Source organism: Acomys russatus, chromosome 24 (assembly GCF_903995435.1).
Source record: "Acomys russatus chromosome 24, mAcoRus1.1, whole genome shotgun sequence".
Taxonomy (NCBI): domain Eukaryota; kingdom Metazoa; phylum Chordata; class Mammalia; order Rodentia; family Muridae; genus Acomys; species Acomys russatus.
The window spans coordinates 20,047,564-20,069,291 of record NC_067160.1 but is presented as its reverse complement, the minus strand read 5'-3'; the positions used below and the strand labels follow the sequence as shown (position 1 = coordinate 20,069,291).

Sequence of the window (21,728 nt, the reverse complement as noted above, 5' to 3'; positions counted from 1 at the left end):
AGAAATTTCTCTGTTGACCTTGTAGATATTTATCTTTATCTACCATACACATTAACTATTTTTAAATGCAGTTTATCTTCTGCCATGCAGTGCATTTTTAGATTAACTAAAAATAGTGCAGAGGTGTCAATGTAAAGTAGCTACATCTGAAATCTCTCATGTTTAGCTACTCAATTCCCTGTTCTATCACTCTGTTATTATTATTGTTTGTCTCTTGAAAAAATCCCTAAGAGTGGAATTATTATGTGGATGGAAACATTTATCTTGATTTTCATTAACTTACTACAAAGGTTACTACCATTGTGTGAGAAAGACTAGTCTCCATTTCTCAACGTGAATATGGCCATCTTTAGACTTCCCTTTGTAACAATTGTGTCAGTGTTTTTATTTACATGTCTTTAATTGTGAGTTAAAATGACCCCCTTTTCTATATTTATGAATCTGGGGACTGCTAATGGTGGTCCATGACTATGGCCCAGGATATGCTGGAGGGAGAAGCAAGGGCCCAGAAGTATAGCATTCTAACAGCCCACTTCTATCCCCAAGTTATCTCTATTACTTTTTAACTTCTTACAAATAGTACTTTTATATACACTCAGTCACTCACACACACAGTCTCACAGGCACGTGAAGAAAAAGAACATGAAATAAGGTTAAACCACAGCAACTACAACAGCCCATAAGGCAGGAACCAATGTACACCATGGCACTCACCTGTTGGTAAAGGTTCTCCCAGTAGTCCTGAGTCATTAGCCGAAACAAGGCCAAGAAGGCCCAGCTGAAAGTGTCAAAGCTTGTGTAGCCATAATCAGGGTTTCTGCCTGCCTTCACACATTCGTATCCCTCTGGACACTGACTACAGAAGAACAAGAGAATTACAGGTCAGAATATCTTCAGCGTGTGTCTCATGAGTACTGCAGCACCATGTTAAGTGCAAGGTTCATTTTAGACGCTCTATAATGTATAATAACTGAGCATGTAATCTGGGATGAGAAAGAATGGGCATTAAATCCTATTCTACCATTTATTAGTTGACTATGTTGCCAAATTACTTTAATTCTCAAAGGTACCATTTCCTCCTGTGGAAATCGCAAAAAAGCTTACCTCAAAAGCTTAAGATTGATATTGAATCAGCCAACTCCCTGCCTGTAGAACCATTTGGTAAAGGGTAGACTGCATAAACAACATTATGTCCATCATCTCAAATCAATAGGCTTTGATATAAAGGCCTCTGGCAAAATGGCTTCTCTCAAAGTTACTCTTGAGGTGAAATAAAGCCAAGAACAGCCAGGATAGAACATCTGTGACTGTTCATAAAAATTTCTGGCTTTAAACCTTTTTACTCCTTAAGGTTGGCAAATGGGTTTTTAGCTTGCTTGGAGAGCATCGTGTTCTTAGGGTTTGGAGAAGGGGCAACACTTGATTCTGGGGTTAGCAGAGTTGCCAGGGCCTGGTGGAGATATGTCTTGATGGGAGGGAGAGTGGCAGTAATGCTCCTCTGCAAACTGAAGATGGTATGTGGAGACATAGCAAAATGGTGTTTTTGCAAACAGAACATTCTCAAAATACCTGTACTCTGGTCCACAGGATTCTATGCAGAGTGGCCAGAGCATCACACTTGGTTACCTATGAGTCATATTGTGTTAGGCATTGGAAAATCTTGAGGTGGAAAGAAATATTGATTTTTGTTATTCTTCTTTCCAAGAAGAACGGCCTTAAGCTAGCCAAACCACTTTTAATGAGCTTTTAGGAAGAAATTTTTATATATCCCAAGATTCCCATGACTGTGTTTTGTTTTCATTGAAGCCTTACCTCATGATCCATCTAGCTTTCCTGAATATGCATAAATTATAAACGCTTTAAGGTTGAGCAAAGTCAATGCCATGAAATTTATGAAACTAATATACATTATTTCTTCAGCAAGCTAATTGAGCATGGGATTTTTTCTTCTGCAACATTTGAACTGAAAGTAAAGCAAATGTTACGTACCCTGAATCTGTGCTGAAGCCACAAAGGAGAGCATCTTTGGATCCCTCCAAGTAATAAAAATAATCTGTTTAGGAAGGATTTGAAGAATATAGCATTAAATAATGTAAGTAGTAAGAATCACAAGCAAGTACGCTCATGAATACAGACATATATACAAACATTTAGGCCTGATCTTGGGCAGTGAGCATTCATTCATTTTTATATTTTCACCTACTGTTCAAAACATCTACTTAAAATATCTTATGGGCCAGTTAGTGATTATGAAGATAAAAATGATAAAATCACTAGCATTGGAGGGGTGTTTCCTCAATCTGCTATACACTGATATTGGTGTATTTAGGAAAACAATTCACGAGTGAAGAAATATGTGTAGTAATTTCAGATAGTGACTGGTTTGGGTCTTCATTGTTTTGTGAAAGCTCTAGTGTTGAGGCTTTTCCTTCAATGCACAGAGTCAGAGCTAGTTAGTGCCTTTGATATACCACTGATTGGCTCAGAGTGGCTCTAAACTCATGAGCAGATTAGTGTATTATGAAGCCAGTCTCAGTGGGATTGCGAGAGGTAACAGAGAGCTATGAAGGACAGGCATAGTTGGAGCAAATCTGTAAGTCGCCGGGGAATATTCCTTTGATGGGTGTGGGGACCTGTGCCAAATTCTGCAATGTCAGAAATCCTGTGCTTAGGCTGTATGCTGTGACCTTCAAGTTGCTGACCTTTATCTCACCACAAGGTCTTGTGTTCTAGGCTATCCTTGGACTATTTACCTTTCAAAGAAGTAGAGAAGTCTCAACTTGGAACCACCCAGAGGATCTAGGAAGTTCTTATAAGGAATTACTCAGAGAACTAGGAAGTTCTACAGGGAGCGATTTAGACTATTGCATTCTTGCCCGGGGGCTAGGGTGAGTGAGATAAGAATAGATCCTATTGACCTTGCCCTATATATGTTCCTGCTAGTCAGCAATAAAGTGAATCTTGATCAGAAATCTCCTGACTTGATTCGTTATTTCTCGCATCTCTGTATCCTACTTTCTTTTTTAAAAATTAATTTTATTAATTTATTCATATTACATCTCGATTGTTAGCCCTTCCCCTGTTTCCTCCCATTCTTCCCTCCCTCCCACTTCTCCCCTTTTCCCCTCCCCTATGTCTGTGATTGAGGGAGACCTCCTCCCCCTATATATGCTCTTAGAATATCAAGTCTCTTCTTGGTAACTTGCTGTCTTTCCTCTGAGTGCTGCCAGGTCTCCCCATCCAGGGGACGTGGTCAGAAAAGGGGCACCAGAGTTCGTGTGAGAGTCAGATCTCACTCTCCACTCAACGGTGGAGAATATCCTGTTCGTCGGCTAGGTCTTGATAGGGGTTTGAAGCTTACTGCCTATATTCTCCTTGGCTGGTGCCTTAGTTTGAGGAGGATCCAGATCTGCCTGTCATAAAGTTCTTCTTGTAGGTTTCCAGGACCCTGTGGGTCCTACTATTTCCCCATTCTTCCATGCTACTCTTGCCAAAAGTCTCAATAGGATGTCCTCTCCTCTGACCCACTTTCTTGGTAAGTAAAGTTTTTCATGGTACGTATCCCTTGGACCAGTGTTTTGATATAAGTGAGTAAAAGAGACAAACGGTATATACTCACTTATATCTGTATCCTACTTTCAATCCCGACTCCTTCTTTCAGGTGAACCCTGATTCGATTTTTCCCGCGGGCTGGGACCCAACAGATGGGCCCATTTCATTGGTCTCTTCCTCCATTTCCACTTTTCTCTTTCTGTCTCTTGGCCACCATGAGGCGAGCCGTTTGCTTAGCTACACTCATTGCCATAATGTTCTGCCTTACCATGAACTCAGAAACAAGAGAGTTAAGTAGCCATGGACCAAACTTCCTAAAACTTTACATAAATGGATTGAGCTAAACTTGAGCTAAAATGCTTTTCTTTTTTAAACCGATTTCTTCTTCCCTTTTCAAAGAAATAGAAAATTATAACTTTTTATAAAAATATATTAGAACAGTAAGAAAAACTGTGTCCAGAAGAGTTTTTTTTCCCCCCCTATGGGGATGACATTTGATGAAGAAGCCATTTACTGATCTTTCCTCAGCTAGGAACATGTTGATAGAGTAAATGTGGCTATAGTAACAAGTCCAGGGACACTGAGATAAAGAAGAGCATGGAAAGTAGTGAGCAGCAATGTAGATGGGAATATGTGGTGTGTGTTAAGACAGAGGATGTGGTGAGACAGTACCAATTACTATGATTGGGGATCTGGATAGACACATGTGCATTTTGATAGTTATAAGAGAGTTGTATTGAAGGTGGTCATAGAATACTTGCCAGGCAGAAGGTAGAGCTGAGAAGGAAAGAGAATTTCCAAATGTTGAGAATTTAATAATGACACCAAGGCATATTTTTTCACCTGACACTTTGCCTAGTGCCTTTTGTGTACATTTTTTTTTATAGTAAAGGATTTCCTGTTCTCTTTATTATTCAGTATTAAGACTTTCTACTTTGATTGGAAGATGACTCAATCTTTCAAAATTGCATAAAGGACTAAGGAAGCTTATATCATCGATCCCAAATACTAGTCTTTTTATTAGTGTGAATTAATTTTATAAAATAATGTGTTTCACTATGACATTTCCAAAAATGAATATAACTCCATTCTTCTAAATAGGGGCTCAGATTCCTATTTGGCTCAGTTCAACATAAATATTGAGTTATGAGACATTTGTAGTAAAAATTTTAATTAAGACTTTTAAGTTGCATTTCTTATATTTGGGTATTGCATCTATGTTGCAGGATATTTGAACCCATTGTGGACCCTGAGATTGTAAAGTGTGAAAACCTGTTTCTGGTTTGGTGTGTTTCAGCCAACCCTGCCACAAACCTTTAATGTAAAAGCTTCTGTACACAGAGTTTAATAAAGTTAACCCTAGGTCAAGAGGCAGATCAAGAAACCAACTGCCATGGATTAAAGAGTAGGAGGGACTTTGAGTTAAAGAATATTTAAGACAGCATGGATAAGAAGGGGCTTTTCAGCTTTGAGCTAGCAAGCTCTTTGGCTTTTAGTTTTTTGGCTTTTCCTCCTGGGATGTCAGCTGAGCTAGCTTGGCTTTGGGTTTTGGACTTCCTGGCTTCTCCTCTGGAACATGAGGTGAGTAGGAAGGTCAACTGGGTTCTTTCTCTGCCTCTCTGTGCTAGCAGGTTTTCACCCCAGCATCTGGCTCCTGAGTCTTTGTTGGTAAAATCAAATGGTTGGGATTTTCATTCTTTATAGCAACACACCTACTCCTTCTTATGCAATTAAGTTAACTAACTGATTTAGCTGCTGCATCTGTAACCTGTGGTTAGAAATACATCCAGAGTTCTTGGATAATTCGTGTATGGCTTTGCATATAGAGAAAAAGTGGGTTTCCACACATCCTATATTAGTCACCCAAGGACAAGCACTAATATTATTAAATTATCATTTAATTTCAGAGGAGATTAATCAACTGGCTCTTGTGATGGTCTTTTTCACACATAAAACTACATGATATTTCACTGAGGTAAGGTTACCTAATGACAATCCACGAAACTAACATTGGCTATACAGCAATCATTGATGAGCTGAGATATAGAAGGGGTGTTAGACTGCCTGACTTGCACACCACCAGGTTTCCATTTAATTCAGCAGGGATGATGAAAGGTATAGCAATGAGGCTAGCTCACCTTGCTCTTGCACAGTCCCTTACAATCCTTTCTAAACAGATAGGCATTGAATTTGTAGGCTAATTGGCCCTAAGGGAATATTATTTTAACATCTAAAGAACAGGAGAAATGGTCTGGAAAGAGAAAGTGATCATTGTATAAAATAAATGAATCTGAAAGTGACTTGTTAACTGATGTAGGCCTGACTCATTAATTTAACCACCAATTACATACTGAGAATTAAATACACACACACACACACACACACACACACACACACATACATACATATCTGACCTGGGAATATGGCTCAGAGGGTAGAATGCTTACCCAGCACACATGAATCCCTAAGTGTGATACACAACACTGCATAAACTGGGTATGATGGGGCATGCCTATAATCCCAGTACTTGGAAGGTAGAGGAACAGGGATAAGTTCAAAGTCATCTTCATAGTGAATTTAGCACCAGTCTGAGATACATGAGATTCTACTGGAAAAAAGCATGTACACAAAGAAAACTTCATGTTCACGACAGTACTGCGTGACCAAGGATGCTTATGAGATTAAAGTAAGATGTAAAGACAGACTACATTTCTTTGTGTGTTGTAATGTGTTTCCAAAGACAATTAGATAATGAAGTCCTGACCTAGTGACTGGCTTCATCTATTTGTGTATTAAAATCTTGAACTGACTGTAGAAAGGTTTTTAAATTGTGGCTTGTTTGAAGAATGTAAGTCATTGGGGTTGGAGATCTGCCCTTTTGTATCTTCCCTTTTTCCCCCCTTTTTGTTGAGTAGACAGAGTAGATAAGTCCATGGAATTAGAAAATAGTATTTAGAATGAGGAATGACTACTAATGGACAAGGGATTCCTTTTGGAAGAGTTGAAAAAATTTTTAGTTAGATAGTGGTAGTGATTGTGTAACTGTGAATGTAGAAAAACAACAGAAACAAGAAAAACAAGATGAGGAGTCTTGTGTATTGAAAAGGGATCTTATAAATCAATTATCTTTGTAATAAAGTAAATGCAACATGATTTCTAAGATTATGGATGGTGCTGAGAAAAATTTTAACTTTTCACTAAAGTACATGTATGGAAACAGTAAAAGATTACAAAATAAATATAACAAATGTTCCAAATTAATGTAAAGTAACCAATCTAAAATGAATGTTCTGTTAATGTCAGGACCAGAGATGCAGTATAGAGAATCATAATTCTGTGGTTAAGTCTAGTTGTTCTTGCTCAAAAAAAAGATGCACATGGACTGGGCTTGGATGACATCATTTATGTTTCCCAAGCCAGGAGGAGTGATCCAATTCTAAGAAAAGTAAGCAGGCTAAAGCTGGGAAAGCACCACATGTGATAATCTGTGTTCTCTGTGGTACAGATGTACCATGAAAGAGCTGAACATGAGGACATGTAGCAGTGAAGCCAAGTGCTATGGCTTATTCAAATGACTCTTTTAAATGTCTAACTTCTTAGACGTAAGAACATCCTTTCACCCAACTCAGACGTGATTACAAGGCTCAGGAGTTACAGAAACTCAGCTCAGAACTACATGGAGTTTATGTTCATATATAGCAGCAAAGGGTGTCTGATGAACCTCAACATAGATCTATAAAATCTGTTTTTTATTCAGTGAGTTTGTGTATTTGGTAAATCTTGAAAATCTCCTGATACTGCTTTGCTATAGGATCAAGAAAGCATTTGAGGAATACTGTGTGAGCTTCATTGCTAGTCATCTCCTCAGGAATGCTGAATCCACTTCTTGCATGAGCTACCATGATCTAGCAAACTTCTCTATGTAACCAGGTTGCTTTTAACTACATGCTGGTAAGCATGTAACTCACATCTGCTTCACATTAATAAATACTCTTAGAATGGGAGAACTTCAGTTTCTAGCTAAAGAACACAGTGGCGCATGGGATACAGATGAGTGGTAGTCATAGTGCTTGCACTTAATCTATGTGAGGTCTGGGGTTCAGTCACCAGCAGAACAAAACTAACTACATGAGTAAATAACAAAGGGAAGTTATGAGAAAATTTAAAAACGAAAGCTAATGGTATAAATGGTCTAATTTTGGGTCACTTTTATACACTGGATTTTGTTCAGTTCAGTTGTGAAAATTTCTGTTATGCAGTATACATCAATGCCTTGCTAGTGTTTCCTTAAAGACATAAAAATAATTTCCTTTATGTACCATATTCTTCTAAAAATTTAATTGCCTTTATGTAGTGATTAATTGCAAACCAAGTGATGTCACTGTAGTTAAAATACTGAGAAAACAATGAGTGCATAAGGAAGATTAAGGTGGCCTGATGTTGGGAATTCTGAATCCCAAATTGAGGCCAAAAATCCTGTTGTCATGCTAACAGAAAGATGGCCCAGTGCCCATGATTCCAGTCAAACATTGAAAATTAAGGGGCTGACTGAAAGAGGTAAGTGTTAAATTAAATTAGGCTATCTCCACACACAAAGAACTGCAACCAAATGTACAAAAACAAGCTATCACTTGGCAGCTGCATCTTAGCCAATCAAAGCACCGGGACTTCATCACCATGCCAACTGATCAGACCACGCCCATGTAAGGCAAATGCAGACCTGTAACCCATAAGCTGTTTCTCTAAGTCAAGACCTTTTCCTGTCTGTAAATAGTGCCTGCCTAATTGACAGACTGAACTATCAGAGCCTCTTCTGTTCCCAAGGCAGCTGGATTCACTAATCATTCTGTGCTCAAAGATATTCTAATAAAATTTTGTTTGAAGGTTTTGTTCTAACCAAAGTCTGAAGAACAATTCAAGTTATGAACTCAGAAAAGAAAAAAGTTCAGAATAAGTGAAATAACAATGACACAAGTGTCAAAGAAGTTAAATTTGAGTAAGAATTAAAATTGAATTCTAAAAAAAGAATGTCAATGTGAACAATTATTCATTCTATCTATTATGTCTAGAGCACACAAGAAATCATATTTTCTGGAAATTTAAAACTGAAGATTTTGATTATAAAAGCCAGAAACTGGAAGATTTTAGAATGATAATAGCAAGAAAAAAATGTTACTTTGTGACCAAACTGTGCTAGTAATAAAATACATACAAAGTATATTATTGTGAAGCTTGTAGCTTTCCTCCCAGCAGCCCTGTGGGTACTCTTTGCTATCTCACTTAGGCTTGGTTTGCTCTTACTTCACCAGCGAGTATTTAAAAACATACAAAATAAGTACAAATTTCCTACTACCTAAGGACATTCCCATTTCTGTTTGGCAAAAAGGTATAATCTGGTAAGGTTTCTTATTTTATGCACCCAATTGGAATCTTATGCCCTAAGTTCATTAAGCAATGTCACACAGACATTGTCAAGGTGTCACTATGGACACAGCCCTGACTTCATTTTTGCTTCTTGTTCATCAATATCTCCTGTGCAAAACAGTCTAAGGGGAAGCCACTTAGAGAGTATGCAGTGTGTGCGTTATATGAGATGTCTAGGATATACATGTGTATCCAGCAGGCTTCTGAGAATACGTGCAGATCATATTCTTGTACTAATGGGGAGATTCCACTGAGTCAGTCTTTGCTGACTCCATCAACCATAAATGGATACTATCAGGAAAGAACTATAAAGCCTATCAAATTTACCATTGTGTATAAGACTAGTGTTGATAAAATATTATCAATACGCAATTATCTTAACAGTGATAGCTTTATCATTGTTGCCATTAATTTAGCTATAAGATATTATAGTTCTTAGTCTAAATACAAAATAGAATTATATTATCACATTATAAAAGTAATCTTGGTGTTTTTATACAAATAAAATTATAAAGCTAAACCCATATCATATACACAAATGCAATGGTCCCTAGCAACTTAGATCTTCATCTTGTAGAAAATTGTTGTTATGGAACTAGAAAGTAAGAAAAAAGAAAGCTGGATAAAATCACTTCTAGCACGATAAAAAAAAAAAAAGTTACACACTGACTAGTTTTTGTTGTATATTTGAATAGCTTCAATATTAGTGAAATTCAAGTATCCATGCATTGCTAGCAGGAAGTTGTGTTTTGATGTTATATCTAGCTGAACGCAACTACAGGGGCGTTCTTACTTTTCAGTTCTTCTTCACTTTCAGCGTTATTCATGATGCTTTCTATAGTTTTATTCCCTTCAAGATCCTTCCTGAAACATTTATTCCTCAGATTGCCCATGAACAGTTGGAGACCAATTAACGCAAACACACTGAGACAGAACACAGTGAGGATCATGACGTCAGACAGCTTCTTCACCGACTGGATCAGGGCCCCCACGATGGTCTTCAGGCCTTAAATAGTAAGGAGAAAAAGAGCCATTCATAATGTTAGAAAGGCTCTGACTGGGAAACATAGGAAAACAGGAGCCTTACTAGAAATTCATGCATATGTGAAGTCAATGACCTTAAATAATTGAACCAAGAGAAAGTTTCCAGGTTCAAAAAGGTGAATCTGCACAACTTGTTTTAATGAATGACCAGTGGTTAAACTAGTAAAATATTTCCAAAGAAACATCATGTTCAATTGGTAAGTAAGGTGGTTGCTGAAACCATAGCCACACTCACTTACAAATATAACCTTTTATAACTGCTAATTCAGTAAACAATGGTCAAAAGAGCCACTTCTACATAATGAAACAAACAAACAAACAAAACCGAAAAACTGAAACGAAGCGCACAGTGACAATATACACTGAACCAATTTTCAAGTAAGAAACTGCTGAAAGCAATAAAACAAGGTCATGCAATGTCCACATGCAGATATTTCTCATTTTCTTAATTATATGAGGTTCTGAATAGTTGAAATTTTCCTTCCTGCAGAAGTGGAAAATCAGCCCTTTGGCAGGAGGAAGAATTTCAAGTGGAGACATGAGCCAAGTGGTCATCTTCCTTCTCCAAGACCCATGCAGCTGATTAAACTCAATGGCTGATTTTTAAACAAAGATTGCAATAAAAACAGAAGGAATGCAGTTTGGTTAGAACCATGGAAGCAAATTTGTTTCTCCAAAAGGTCAAAATCAGCCCTTGTGTTTAACTCCTCTCTCACCTGGAATGACTGAAATAGTTTTCAATGCTCGGAGAACTCTGAATGTTCTCAACGCTGAGACATTGCCCAGGTCCACAAACTCTGTCACATATCTGTAATAGGGAGTTTGTACACAAACACAGTGACAACACACACACAGACAAGGAAAGCTCCCAAACAGCTGGAGGTGAGTGGCCTGATGCTCCACACCAATCACGTCTTACCTGGGATTACAGAAATAGTTTTCAAAGCTCTCAAGACTCTGAAAGTTCGAAGAGCTGAAACATTGCCTAGGTTTACAAATTCTGTTAAATACCTGTAGGATTAAATCAGAGTTATTCAGAATCTAGGTAGAGTCTATAATACTTACCCGTGCTGTTAGTCAAAGTATTTTCTATATGTAGTTTGGCAAGTATTTTTCTATCCTAATATAACCTAATGTATATGATTTGAATCATTTGATAAAAATACAAATATTGTATTTTAATGTGCTTCATACACTTCAATAATCAAATGCTTCTATTATCATCTTAGTATGGTATTATAGAGTTTTAAACTCCTATAAAATACTGAGAGCAGTATACTATGTAAAAGAAGCCAAACACAGTAAATTCCATTCACATATAAAATGCCCTGCATAGGAGGTTTCAATACAGCCAAAGCAACATAGCGTTTTCCAAGAGTCTGTACAAGAAGGGATGGAAGTGACTAACGATTGGTGAAGAATGTGTTTTAATAGTAAGGAAAATGTTTGCAGCTTAGATAGCAATGATGTCTGTAAAATCTGTGGCTATACTAGAGAGCACTGAGGTGCTTGATTCAAAAAGACAAGCGCTGTGGTGGGTGAACTATAACAGCAGAGAATGGGAGCCGTGGGACGGTCACCTGCGCAGCCACTGTCTTACCCACAGGAGACAATAGAGCTGTGACATCTTTATTGGAAGAAACCTGTTGACTAAGGAGATGCGGAGGGACAATGGGACTTGAGACTAGAAAAACCTAAGACCTTTCTGAGTTCCCTAGATGTCTTAGATAGACATGGATTCCTTTTATCATTCAAGACGACAGAGGAATTTATCCAGGATTGAGACTTTTAAAAGGTTTCTGACAAGTACGCTTCTAAAAAATATGTAAATGACTTAAAATCATACTGAAAAGTAGACTACGGTGCACATGCAATAGCTCTACAGCGCATGGTTGGTAGGAGCACTGTGTGATGAGGGCTCGGTTAGGAATGTTTAACATTGTGTTTTAGTATACTTACAAGCTCGTGAGTACAGACGCTATGCTTACAGTTAGAGACCTTAGTCATTAATGAGCATTGCATGTCCTTCTCACACACTTGTAGTTTTTAAATAAAATCTTAAGAAAAGTGTGTACCTAATTAACACTGCATATATACATATATAGTACCTGCCCATTCAAGTGCCAGGCAAGAAGGAAAATAATCTTTATGCTAAACATGTTCTGAGTGGAAAACTCTTTCTGAAAAAAAATATAACCGTGAATAGTTAGCTTTTATACAACTCAATTTACCTTTAAATATAGCCATCATGTGTAAGAAAACTCGTCTCCAAAAGTTGCTCTTACTGGAAAGTTATTCTGAGACTTTCATAAATTTTCCAGTTTAAAAAAAAAAATGAGAATACTTACGCAAAAACAATGACAACAAAATCCAGCCAGTTCCAAGGGTCACGGAGAAAGGTGAACTCTCCCACACAGAAGCCTCTTGCAAGGATCTTTATGAGTGATTCAAAAGTGTATATCCCAGTAAAAGTATATCTAAAGGAAAGAATCCATTGAAACATTAGGTGTTAAATGAATAATGGCTCATTAAAATCTCTCTGGTTTATTATCACGATTAATCAAAGGAAGGCATCTCCTGGAGGCTACTGTTAGTGCAGGGATCACTCCCTCATAGAGTATACTACACAAAGGATTTCCAGGAGCTCCTAAAATGTCCTTATCAGAGGCACTTACCAAAGACACAGGTACTTAAATACCAAGAGCATATTTATTAGAGCTACCTAGGCAATCCCAATAGAGATCCTAAGAACAACACAGCCAGTACCAGGAGATACATATTGTAGTTATGAACAGAAAACGTTGTAGCATCTAATGATTCAAACCTATTCCCAGTGAGTTAATATGGAGGAAAGAAAGAACTGAAAGAAGATTGCATAAATGGGAGAATAAACTACACTGTTTTATAAACTAAACATCTGGTAGGAAAATGAAAGCTTTTAAATAATCACTGAACTCTACTTTTATGAATTTTATGTACACAATGCACACTTACTCGACGTTTTTCGTCCATTCTGGAGGGTTGCTCATGGTCATGAATATGCAGTTTGTCAGAATCGTGCACATGATTAGCATGCTGAAGAAGGTAGCTTCCAGTCAAGGAATATGCAACACCACAAGAGCTGATGCTGATATCGGTTGATGACAAGAGTTGCAAAACAACTTTTCTTTAGAAAACAATGAAGGTGGGTGCGTAGATTACTCTTTTGGCTCTTTGAGTAAAATTATCATATTACAAAGTTATAACAAGATCACCCTCTCCTTCACTTTTGAGACTGATTTATATTGAAATCTAAAAAGGTCTTTGAAGGTGCAGAAGAGCCAATATCTAAATCTGAATACAGAGACAAACCCAGCGTCTTAACGTACTGCTTAAGCTAGGCTTCGGAAAGGATATGAATGCACTAAAATCTTAATAGATATTCTTCTTAGAGGGCTGAACGGGGACAGGATGTACAAAGCAGGTGTGGCATTGAAACGGAAGATTGCTTTTCCCTTGTTCAATACTATAAATGTCTGCAGGAGGAAAAAGAAACAAGATGAGGCTGATCTCCCAACATGGCAGTCGGCGCAGTCCTACAAGTGGTTCACACCTCCACATGGTAGAAGCAGTGCTGCACTGGGACTTCACAAGGACCTCCAGTGAGCAGAAGTAGCTGTCCGTCTCTGGCCAATGGACCCCAGGGCTGTTTATTTTCAACAGATGAAGAAGTGAGCTATATGCACGTATATATTACTTATCAGTTTGTCCACTCTGTAGAAAATGTGAGAGTCATCTACAAAGTCCACACTGGGAAACCTTGAAAGAAAGTTAGCAAAAAAAAAAAAAAGTCTCATGGTGTAAATGTATTTGTGACAATGTGTTGGACAAAGTTCATAGCTCTCCTCAGCTACATTGCTGCCCAGGAGGAGTGAGATGGATAGGTCAAGGGAGCTTCCAGAACACTATGCCTTTTCCTTGTCATGGTGCTCCAATGATTACCATCTTTTGCCATTTAATTTTTTTTTAATTTATTCTTGTTACATCTCAATGTTTATCCCATCCCTTGTATCCTCCCATTCCTCCCCCCCCCATTTTTCCATTATTCCCCTCCCCTATGACTGTTCCTGAGGGGGGATTACCTCCCCTTATATATTCTCATAGGGTATCAAGTCTCTTCTTGGCTACTTGCTGTCCTTCCTCTGAGTGCCACCAGGTCTCCCCCTCCAGGGGACATGGTCAAATGTGAGGCACCAGAGTACGTGAGAAAGTCGTATCACACTCTCCACTCAACTGTGGAGAATATTCTGACCATTGGCTAGATCTGGCTGTATTGTCCTTGGCTGGTGCCTTAGTTTGAGCGGGACCCCTGGGCCCAAATCTGCCCCAATTTTAAACATACCTTTTCTTTTCTTTTGCTCCACAGATTTTAACATCGGGTAGGAGCTACCTAGCTCTGACTTTTAAGACATCTTGGAAGCTTTAAAACTTGCTGAGAATTGTCACTGTTGATACCAAATGAGTTTTTAAAAATACTTTCATAAATTTGAGGCATGTCAGAATTGCAGGAATCTTCCCTGTCCTCTGTGTGTGTGTGCGTGCGTGTGCATGTCTGTGTGTGTGTGTGCGCGCGCGTGTGCATGTCTGTGTGTGTGTGTGCGCGCGCGTGTATTTTCCTGGGATCTGATATGCTTACAAATGTGTGTGCATGTGTGTGTGGAGGCCAGAGGACAACCTCGAATGCTATTTCTCAGGTGTAATCAACCTTCTTTTTATGAGACAAGGTCTCTTGCTAGTCTACAACTCTAACATTTTTCTATGCTGGTTGGCCAGTGGGCTCCAGGGAACCCACCCATTTCTCACTTCCCAGGGCAAGTACTATAAGGAAATGCCATAATGTCCATTTTTTCTGTCTAATATGGGTTCTGGGCTGAAACTCAGGTCTTCATCATCACAACACAAGCACTTTGACAGCTGATCTACTGCCACAGCTTGAGACCATCCTTCCAACCACTCAGTTCAGTTCTTGTATTTTTGTTATATATCTGTAATGGTTAAAAATAAAAAATGTATTTGCTAACATTCACTGACAATTAAAAGAATAATATATACCGGTATATATCTCCATTCTTTATTAATTAAACAATTAATAACCTTGGAGTTCATTGGCCAAATTCATTTTAAAAAGTTTATTAAAATTAAACCTAAAAAATATTTAAAATGACTTTTAAGCCAGTGCAAGGTTCATGATATTTCCTATGATTTTTTTTTTTATTTAGTTAAACAAGTAAACAAGTCAATTATTAAAACACAAAATAGTCAAAGGCAGGTGGATCGCTGTGAGTTCCTGGTCTTCAAAGTGAGTCCAGGACAGCCAGGGCTGTTACACAGAGAAACCTTGTCTTGGAAAAAACCAACCAACCAACCAAACAAACAAGAAATTAAAACAATCCAAAGCTAAGAACTCAGAAACAGTAAGTCCCAGTCACATCATTGTTTTCTGCAGATAGGAGGGAAAACAGAGAGCTTGTCCTTTTGTTTTCTTGTTAACAGAAGTCATGAACAGACTTTCAAATTAAATACTTTTCACCAAATGGTGGGGGGGGGGGAGGATTAGTTCACAAGTCTGTGTTTTTATTTGTATAGGAAATCTATTTTTTCACATAGGCGTTGTCTCAACAAACCAGGCTTTCTACAAGTTCATAGTGAGGAATTGTGTCATAAAACGCAAAGAAAAGAGTCAAAACTAACATGAAAACTACTGTTATTACACAGTCTTAGCAAGATCAAATTACATTGTATTTGAAATTAAAAGTAAAAAAGAATGAATGTGGCATTTTAAAATATTTTTCTTTTATTAAAAATATTTTCCATGGGCTGGAGTGATGGCTCAGAGGTTAAAAGCACTGCCTATTTATCCAAAAGTCCTGAGATCAATTCCCTCATGGTGGCTCACAACCATCTATAATGAACTCTGGTGCCTTATTCTGGCTAGCAGGTGAACACTCAGGCAAAAGATTGTATACATAATAAATAAATCTTTTAAAAAAATTTTTTTCGTCACATATTTTGTCATGATTACAGTTGCCATACTTGCTACTCCTCCCCGTTCTTCCATACCCACTTGCTCATCCAGATCTGCTTCCTTTCTGTCTTTCATTAGAAAACAAGCAGTCTACCAAGGAATAAAAATTTAAGTTAGCACCATTAATTTGCATGACAACTTTAAAGAAAATTTACAATCTACACACAGAAAAATTAAGTATCACCGTGGATAGCTGGGAGGATGGCTCAGCAGGTAGAGACATTCTCTACCTTAGCCCAATGATAACTTGGGTTTGATCGCTAGCCTTCACATATTGGAGGCAGAGATTTAATTTCCACCAAGTTATTATCTTATTTCACCCATACATTCCACATCCTAAATAAATGTAAAGAATTCTACCCATGGCGATAAAACTACAGAAAAGTGTTCACCATACCATACCTAAAAAGGCAGAGTTTTCTATTGAATATTTTGAAAAATTAATCAAATCAAATAAGCCTGACAGTAACACTACTAGTTTTTAATGAAATACAAGAAAATTATGTATTCTCAACATCCTAATATGTATTCAAGATAAAGCTTATGGTATCAGGTAATTGAGTTTCATGCATTTTTTGTGTGGAATGAAACAAGCAGAACTCCCCCACTGAAGTCTCAGTAACTTACTTTTTTGTCCGCATAGAATGGGTCCAGGTCCTCCAGCGGCTCTGACACCATTCCGGGGGGAATGTCTCCATAGATGAAGGGCAGCTGTTTACCAGCTTCCAAGTCACTACTGGGCTTCGGACCTTCTTCATCTTCATCTTTCTTTTCATCTTTGTGTCCCTTGGCTTTTTCTTCAGAAATGCGTTGCTCAATGAGCGCAAGAGACTGTTTGGTGAAGTGCACAAAGCTCTGAGGTCCTGGAGGAGGCAGCATCGCCATCTTTTCATCCTGTATATTTTATTTCCCCTTTAGCTCCTTACCTAAGAGGCCTGGAATAAAAATAAATAAATAGATGGCAATGTAACTACATGACTCCTAGAGAAGACAATGTTAAAACTAATGACAAAAATATCCAGTCCAGCGGTGTACTCAGTGGCAGTGATTGTTGCTGATTACCAACTTGACCGGATCTAGAGCGCCCCCTAGGATACAAGACCCTGGACTCAACTGTGAGGGCTTAGCCCATGAGTGTGACATTTAGGGAATATCTGGACTAAATGAACTGAAGTGAGAAGATCTTCCTTGAATGTTGGCAGCATCGTTCCACGGGGTCCAAGACTGCATAAAAAGGAGAAAGCCAGCTGAAATAAAGAACTCACCACTCTGCATTATGGGCACTGTGACCAACGAAGTCCCGCTGCCATGACACTTTGACCATGGCAGACTCTACTCCTGAATAGAGCCAAATAGACCTTCGTTTAATCGAGCTTGTTGGATATTTATTACAGCAAAAAGAAAATTACTAATGCACTGATAACCTACTTTCTTCTCATTCACAAGGGCTTTGGCTCTGACTAGCAACTCCAAAGAAATACAAAACAACAGATTCATGTATAAGAGATAATGTGTATATAAAGGCATAACAAAGTATGAAGTAACCACTGCTGTTTAACCAGTATATATTAGTTTGTTATAATATTTAACAGTTCTAAAGTGAAATGAAAATGCCGATTTCCTGAGATAAAATCTTTTAAATGACCTTTACTATTCATCTGTATGTAATACACACACACACACACACACACACACACACACACACAGAGAGAGAGAGAGAGAGAGAGAGAGAGAGAGAGAGAGAGAGAGAGAGAGAGAGATTAAAAAGTCATTGAAGTTGTGTAATGCTGGTCAAATGAAATAACACTGTTTCTGTCGTCATACATATATGGTCAAAGTTATTTAAAAAGTAAACAGGTTTTCACTCAGGCATTGTTGCTGATGTTTATGACTGTTCCCAGAATACCTTTCTGTATTTTAAGGTGAAAAGTGAAATGTATAAGAAATGTTTGGCAATGTTTACTTGAGTTATGAAGTATGCTTTTCTCAGGACTTTAATGGTAACATAAACATTGGATTTTTTAATTCATACTAGGAATCAGAAAAATTCTCATTGGGCTCAGTTTGGTGGACCATGACTATGATGTGAGAACGCCAGAAGGCAAAGAGAGAGAGAGAGAGAGAGAGAAGAGAGAGATGAAGACCAGCCTGGGCTATATTGCAAATCCTGACTTAAAAAATAAGATCAAATCAAACAGCAAACTTGACTGGCTGTATATTAAGGGACCTCATCACATGCAAAAGAAGGTAAATTAAGAAGGTTGATATATTCTACTTTCCACCCGAAAGCCCAACATAACCTGCACGTGAATTGTAGTCATGACAGTAGTAGGTATATTGAGACTCTTGGTGAGAGAAGTATGGTAGAATGGGGAAATAGAAGGGTCCAGAAGGTCCTAGAAACCTACAATAAGAACATTATGATGGGCAGATCTGGGCCCAGGTGTTCTGCTCAAACTATGGCACCAGCCAAGGACAATATGTGCAGTAAACTTCAAACCCTGAACCAGATCTAACCAATGGACAGGACAGCCTCCACAGTTGAGTGAAGAGTGGAGAGTGGAGAGTGGGAACTGACTTTCACATGAACTCTGGTGCCCCATATTTGACCACGTCCCCTGGATGGGGAGGCCTGGTGGCACTCAGAGGAAGGATTACAGGTTACCAAGAAGAGACTTGATACCCTATGAGCATATGCAGGGGGAGGTCTCCTTCAGTCACAGTCATAGGGGAGGGGAGTAAGGGGAAAGCGGGAGGGAGGGAGTAATGGAAGGATACAAGGGATGGGATAACAATTGAGGTGTAATATGAAAGCATTTATAATAAAAAATAAATAAATAGAAATGCATAAAGATATTGTTGAAACTATTTTTACCAGGATTTCTCCTATTCCTGTGGCAAACCCAATAAGCTTCAATTAGGGAAAAATATATTACTTTTCTTCTCCTCAGGCACCTGAGTAGACTGCAATTGACCTGGCTGAGTAGCACGGTCCTAAGGTGACATAAGTAAAAGTGGAGGCTTCACCATGCACAGAGATGTCAAAAATGGGGTGTGGCTCACCTCTGACTTCAGCTGCTTCCAGCTTCCCTCCCTCTGTTGGATGACTACCTAAGGCCATGTAGAAATCACAGATTTCTTAAAAAAAAAAGTTCAAAACACTACACAAAATTTTGAATGTGGTTTGTTTTAAGATTTTTTTTTTAGAACAAATTCATCTTTTGTGAGGGACACTTTTTATGGTTTATGAAGTAGTAGACATGTCATGGTATACATCTTCACATTGACTTTCTAAACTGCCAGCATCTTTGTTTAAAAGAAGTGTCTCACGAAAGACTAAATATGCACCTTTCATTACATCAGATACTTATAGTTGTGGGAATTAAGAGGAAATTAGCTTTGGCTTTACACAAACTGTGTGCTAAATAGGCACACTACAAACTTCAAAGCCAGACTTAGCTCCATCGTAGGAAAGGCAAATATGACGAGGATAAGTAGCTCACGTCATCTTTCTGCTCTCATGTAGAAGCACAGATGGAGGCACATGTCAGGAAACAATAACAAGTTGACAGAAGGCACCTGATCTGGTTGTGGCACGAAGTTGGCTATTTCTGACGTAAATGTTTGCATTCTTACCCACTTCTCTGTTCACTTGCCATAGTGAAGACCAGAACGGCATTGAGAGTAGAAGCAGAGACAAATTTCACGAGATAGAAAACATTGAAATCTGTGCAGTGTCATATTTGGGAATAAGACATCCATACTTAGATGCTGAGAATTATGAAAGTACATAATCCTGAATAAAGAAAAATGGCCACAGGAAGTCAATATTATTATTGTTTGTGAAGAAAATCTGGATAGTCAATTAACTGTACTAGCTCTGAGTTGACTCTGTCTGTTTGATACAGCGTATAGTACTGTCACCACAATCTGCTGCTCTGGATCCAGATGTTGGTAGCTTTATTGAATTTATATTCATTTAGTTTGAGAAGTAAGCCCATGAGTACAATTGTCACTAATGCCTGAGACATGCCACATCATCTCTGGGACTCATACAGACAAAGGCCCCCAGTCTCCACAGAGTTTCCGTGGGCTCTACGGGAACATGGCTGGATAGCTAATGCTTATGAACATTGCTGAAGTAAATGGTAAGGTCTTCTGTTGTTCCCTCTCAAGACGTACTTGTTCAAAACCCAGGTAAATAAAAACAGGTCATGACCTGTGATTTCTATGCTGGCTTCCATTGTTTTTATAGTCTTATTCTTATTCTCTTCTCTTCCTTTCCCTCCCTTCACTCTTTCCTTTATCTTCTTCCCTCCCCCACCTCCTCTTCCTCTCTCTCATCTATCTATCTTCATCATCAGTTCCACTGTTCTGCATATCCTCAGCACACAAGCTCCTTAATAACCAAATGCCATACAAGCAGAGGAGGTATGTGTTTGTATGGTGAATTAACATTTGCAAGAGCAGAGACAATATTTTTTTTGTGATAAATGAATGGAGACATTAAGTACTAATATAACGTGATCTTTCTGGGAAATGACATTATAGAAATAGTGATTGGAGTCCGTCATTTTCCTGTAGACTGGGAAAGTGAAGCCTCATTTTGTTTTAGCAACAAGAAGAGCAGATCTAGTTGTCCTCTGAATGTCATTGGGAATTATAATACAACAGGCCGGAGAGATGGTTGGGAGGCAAGGTTCTAAGGGGAAACAACGAAAACTGGAATCTCCAACACAAAATTGCCAGTAATGAGATAGATGGAGCTTGTATATTACCACAGCTGCTTCCAACTTTCCTTCCTGGTAGATGAGTAATTAAGCCATGCACGTTTTCATCACTAAGGCCTTCAGCTTAAAAATGGATGTTTCAGAGCAAAGATTTAAAACAAAAAGCAAAGCTCAAAAAAAATCTAATGAAAACAGAAATCTAAAAGAAGTATGGAAACTCTTTTTTAAAGTATATTTTATGTTCTGTGTTTTGGTATTCTCCATGAAGGCATGCTGTGCACCATGTGCATACAGCTCCCTCAGATGGAGTTAGAGATGGTTGTGAGTCACCATGTGGGTGAACTCCGGCCTTCAGCTAGTGCTTAACTACTGAGCCATATATCCTGCCCCCAGAAACTCTTTTTTTATATTTTTTCCATTTTATTATTTTATTCATATTACATCTCGATTGTTAGCCCTTCCCCTGTTTCCTCCCATTCTTCCCTCTCTCCCACCACTTCCCCCTTTCTCCCCTCTCCTATGTCTGTGACTGAGGGAGACTCCCTCCCCCTATATATGCTCTTAGAATATCGAGTCTCTTCTTGGTAACTTGCTATCCTTCCTCTGAGTGCCGCCAGGCCTCCCCATCCAGGGGATGTGCTCAGAAAAGGGGCACCAGAGTTCGTGTGAGAGTCAGATCTCACTCTCCACTCAATGGTGGAGAATATCATGTTCGTCGGCTAGGTCTTGGTAGGGGTTCGAAGTTTACTGCCTATATTCTCCTTGGCTGGTGCCTTAGTTTGAGGAAGACCCCAGGGCCCAGATCTGCCTGACATATAGTTCTTCTTGTAGGTTTCCAGGACCCTGTGTGTCTTACTATTTCCTTATTCTTCTATGTTACTCTCGCCTAAAGTCTCAATAGGATGTCCTCTCCT

General features: G+C 38.5%; 2 protein-coding genes across 2 annotated transcripts in view; both read right to left on the bottom strand.

The window, feature by feature from the left end:
- LOC127207716 (sodium channel protein type 1 subunit alpha) overlaps positions 1-10,822 on the bottom strand; it is a 278,089-nt gene extending 267,267 nt beyond the window's left edge. The window contains exon 1 of the mRNA XM_051167150.1: positions 10,737-10,822. The gene's annotated coding sequence lies outside the window, so the exon portion shown is untranslated. The remainder of the gene's footprint in view (positions 1-10,736) is intronic.
- Positions 1-21,728, bottom strand: part of Scn9a (sodium voltage-gated channel alpha subunit 9) — a 156,453-nt gene that overhangs the window by 70,016 nt on the left and 64,709 nt on the right. The window contains exons 2-9 of the mRNA XM_051167159.1: positions 16,712-17,019; positions 13,417-13,535; positions 13,015-13,104; positions 12,369-12,497; positions 10,940-11,031; positions 9,770-9,982; positions 1,990-2,053; positions 715-856 (exon numbers count right to left, since the gene is read on the bottom strand). Of these exons, the coding sequence (XP_051023116.1) occupies positions 715-856; positions 1,990-2,053; positions 9,770-9,982; positions 10,940-11,031; positions 12,369-12,497; positions 13,015-13,104; positions 13,417-13,535; positions 16,712-16,969 (1,107 nt within the window). The 5' untranslated portion in view covers positions 16,970-17,019. The remainder of the gene's footprint in view (positions 1-714; positions 857-1,989; positions 2,054-9,769; positions 9,983-10,939; positions 11,032-12,368; positions 12,498-13,014; positions 13,105-13,416; positions 13,536-16,711; positions 17,020-21,728) is intronic.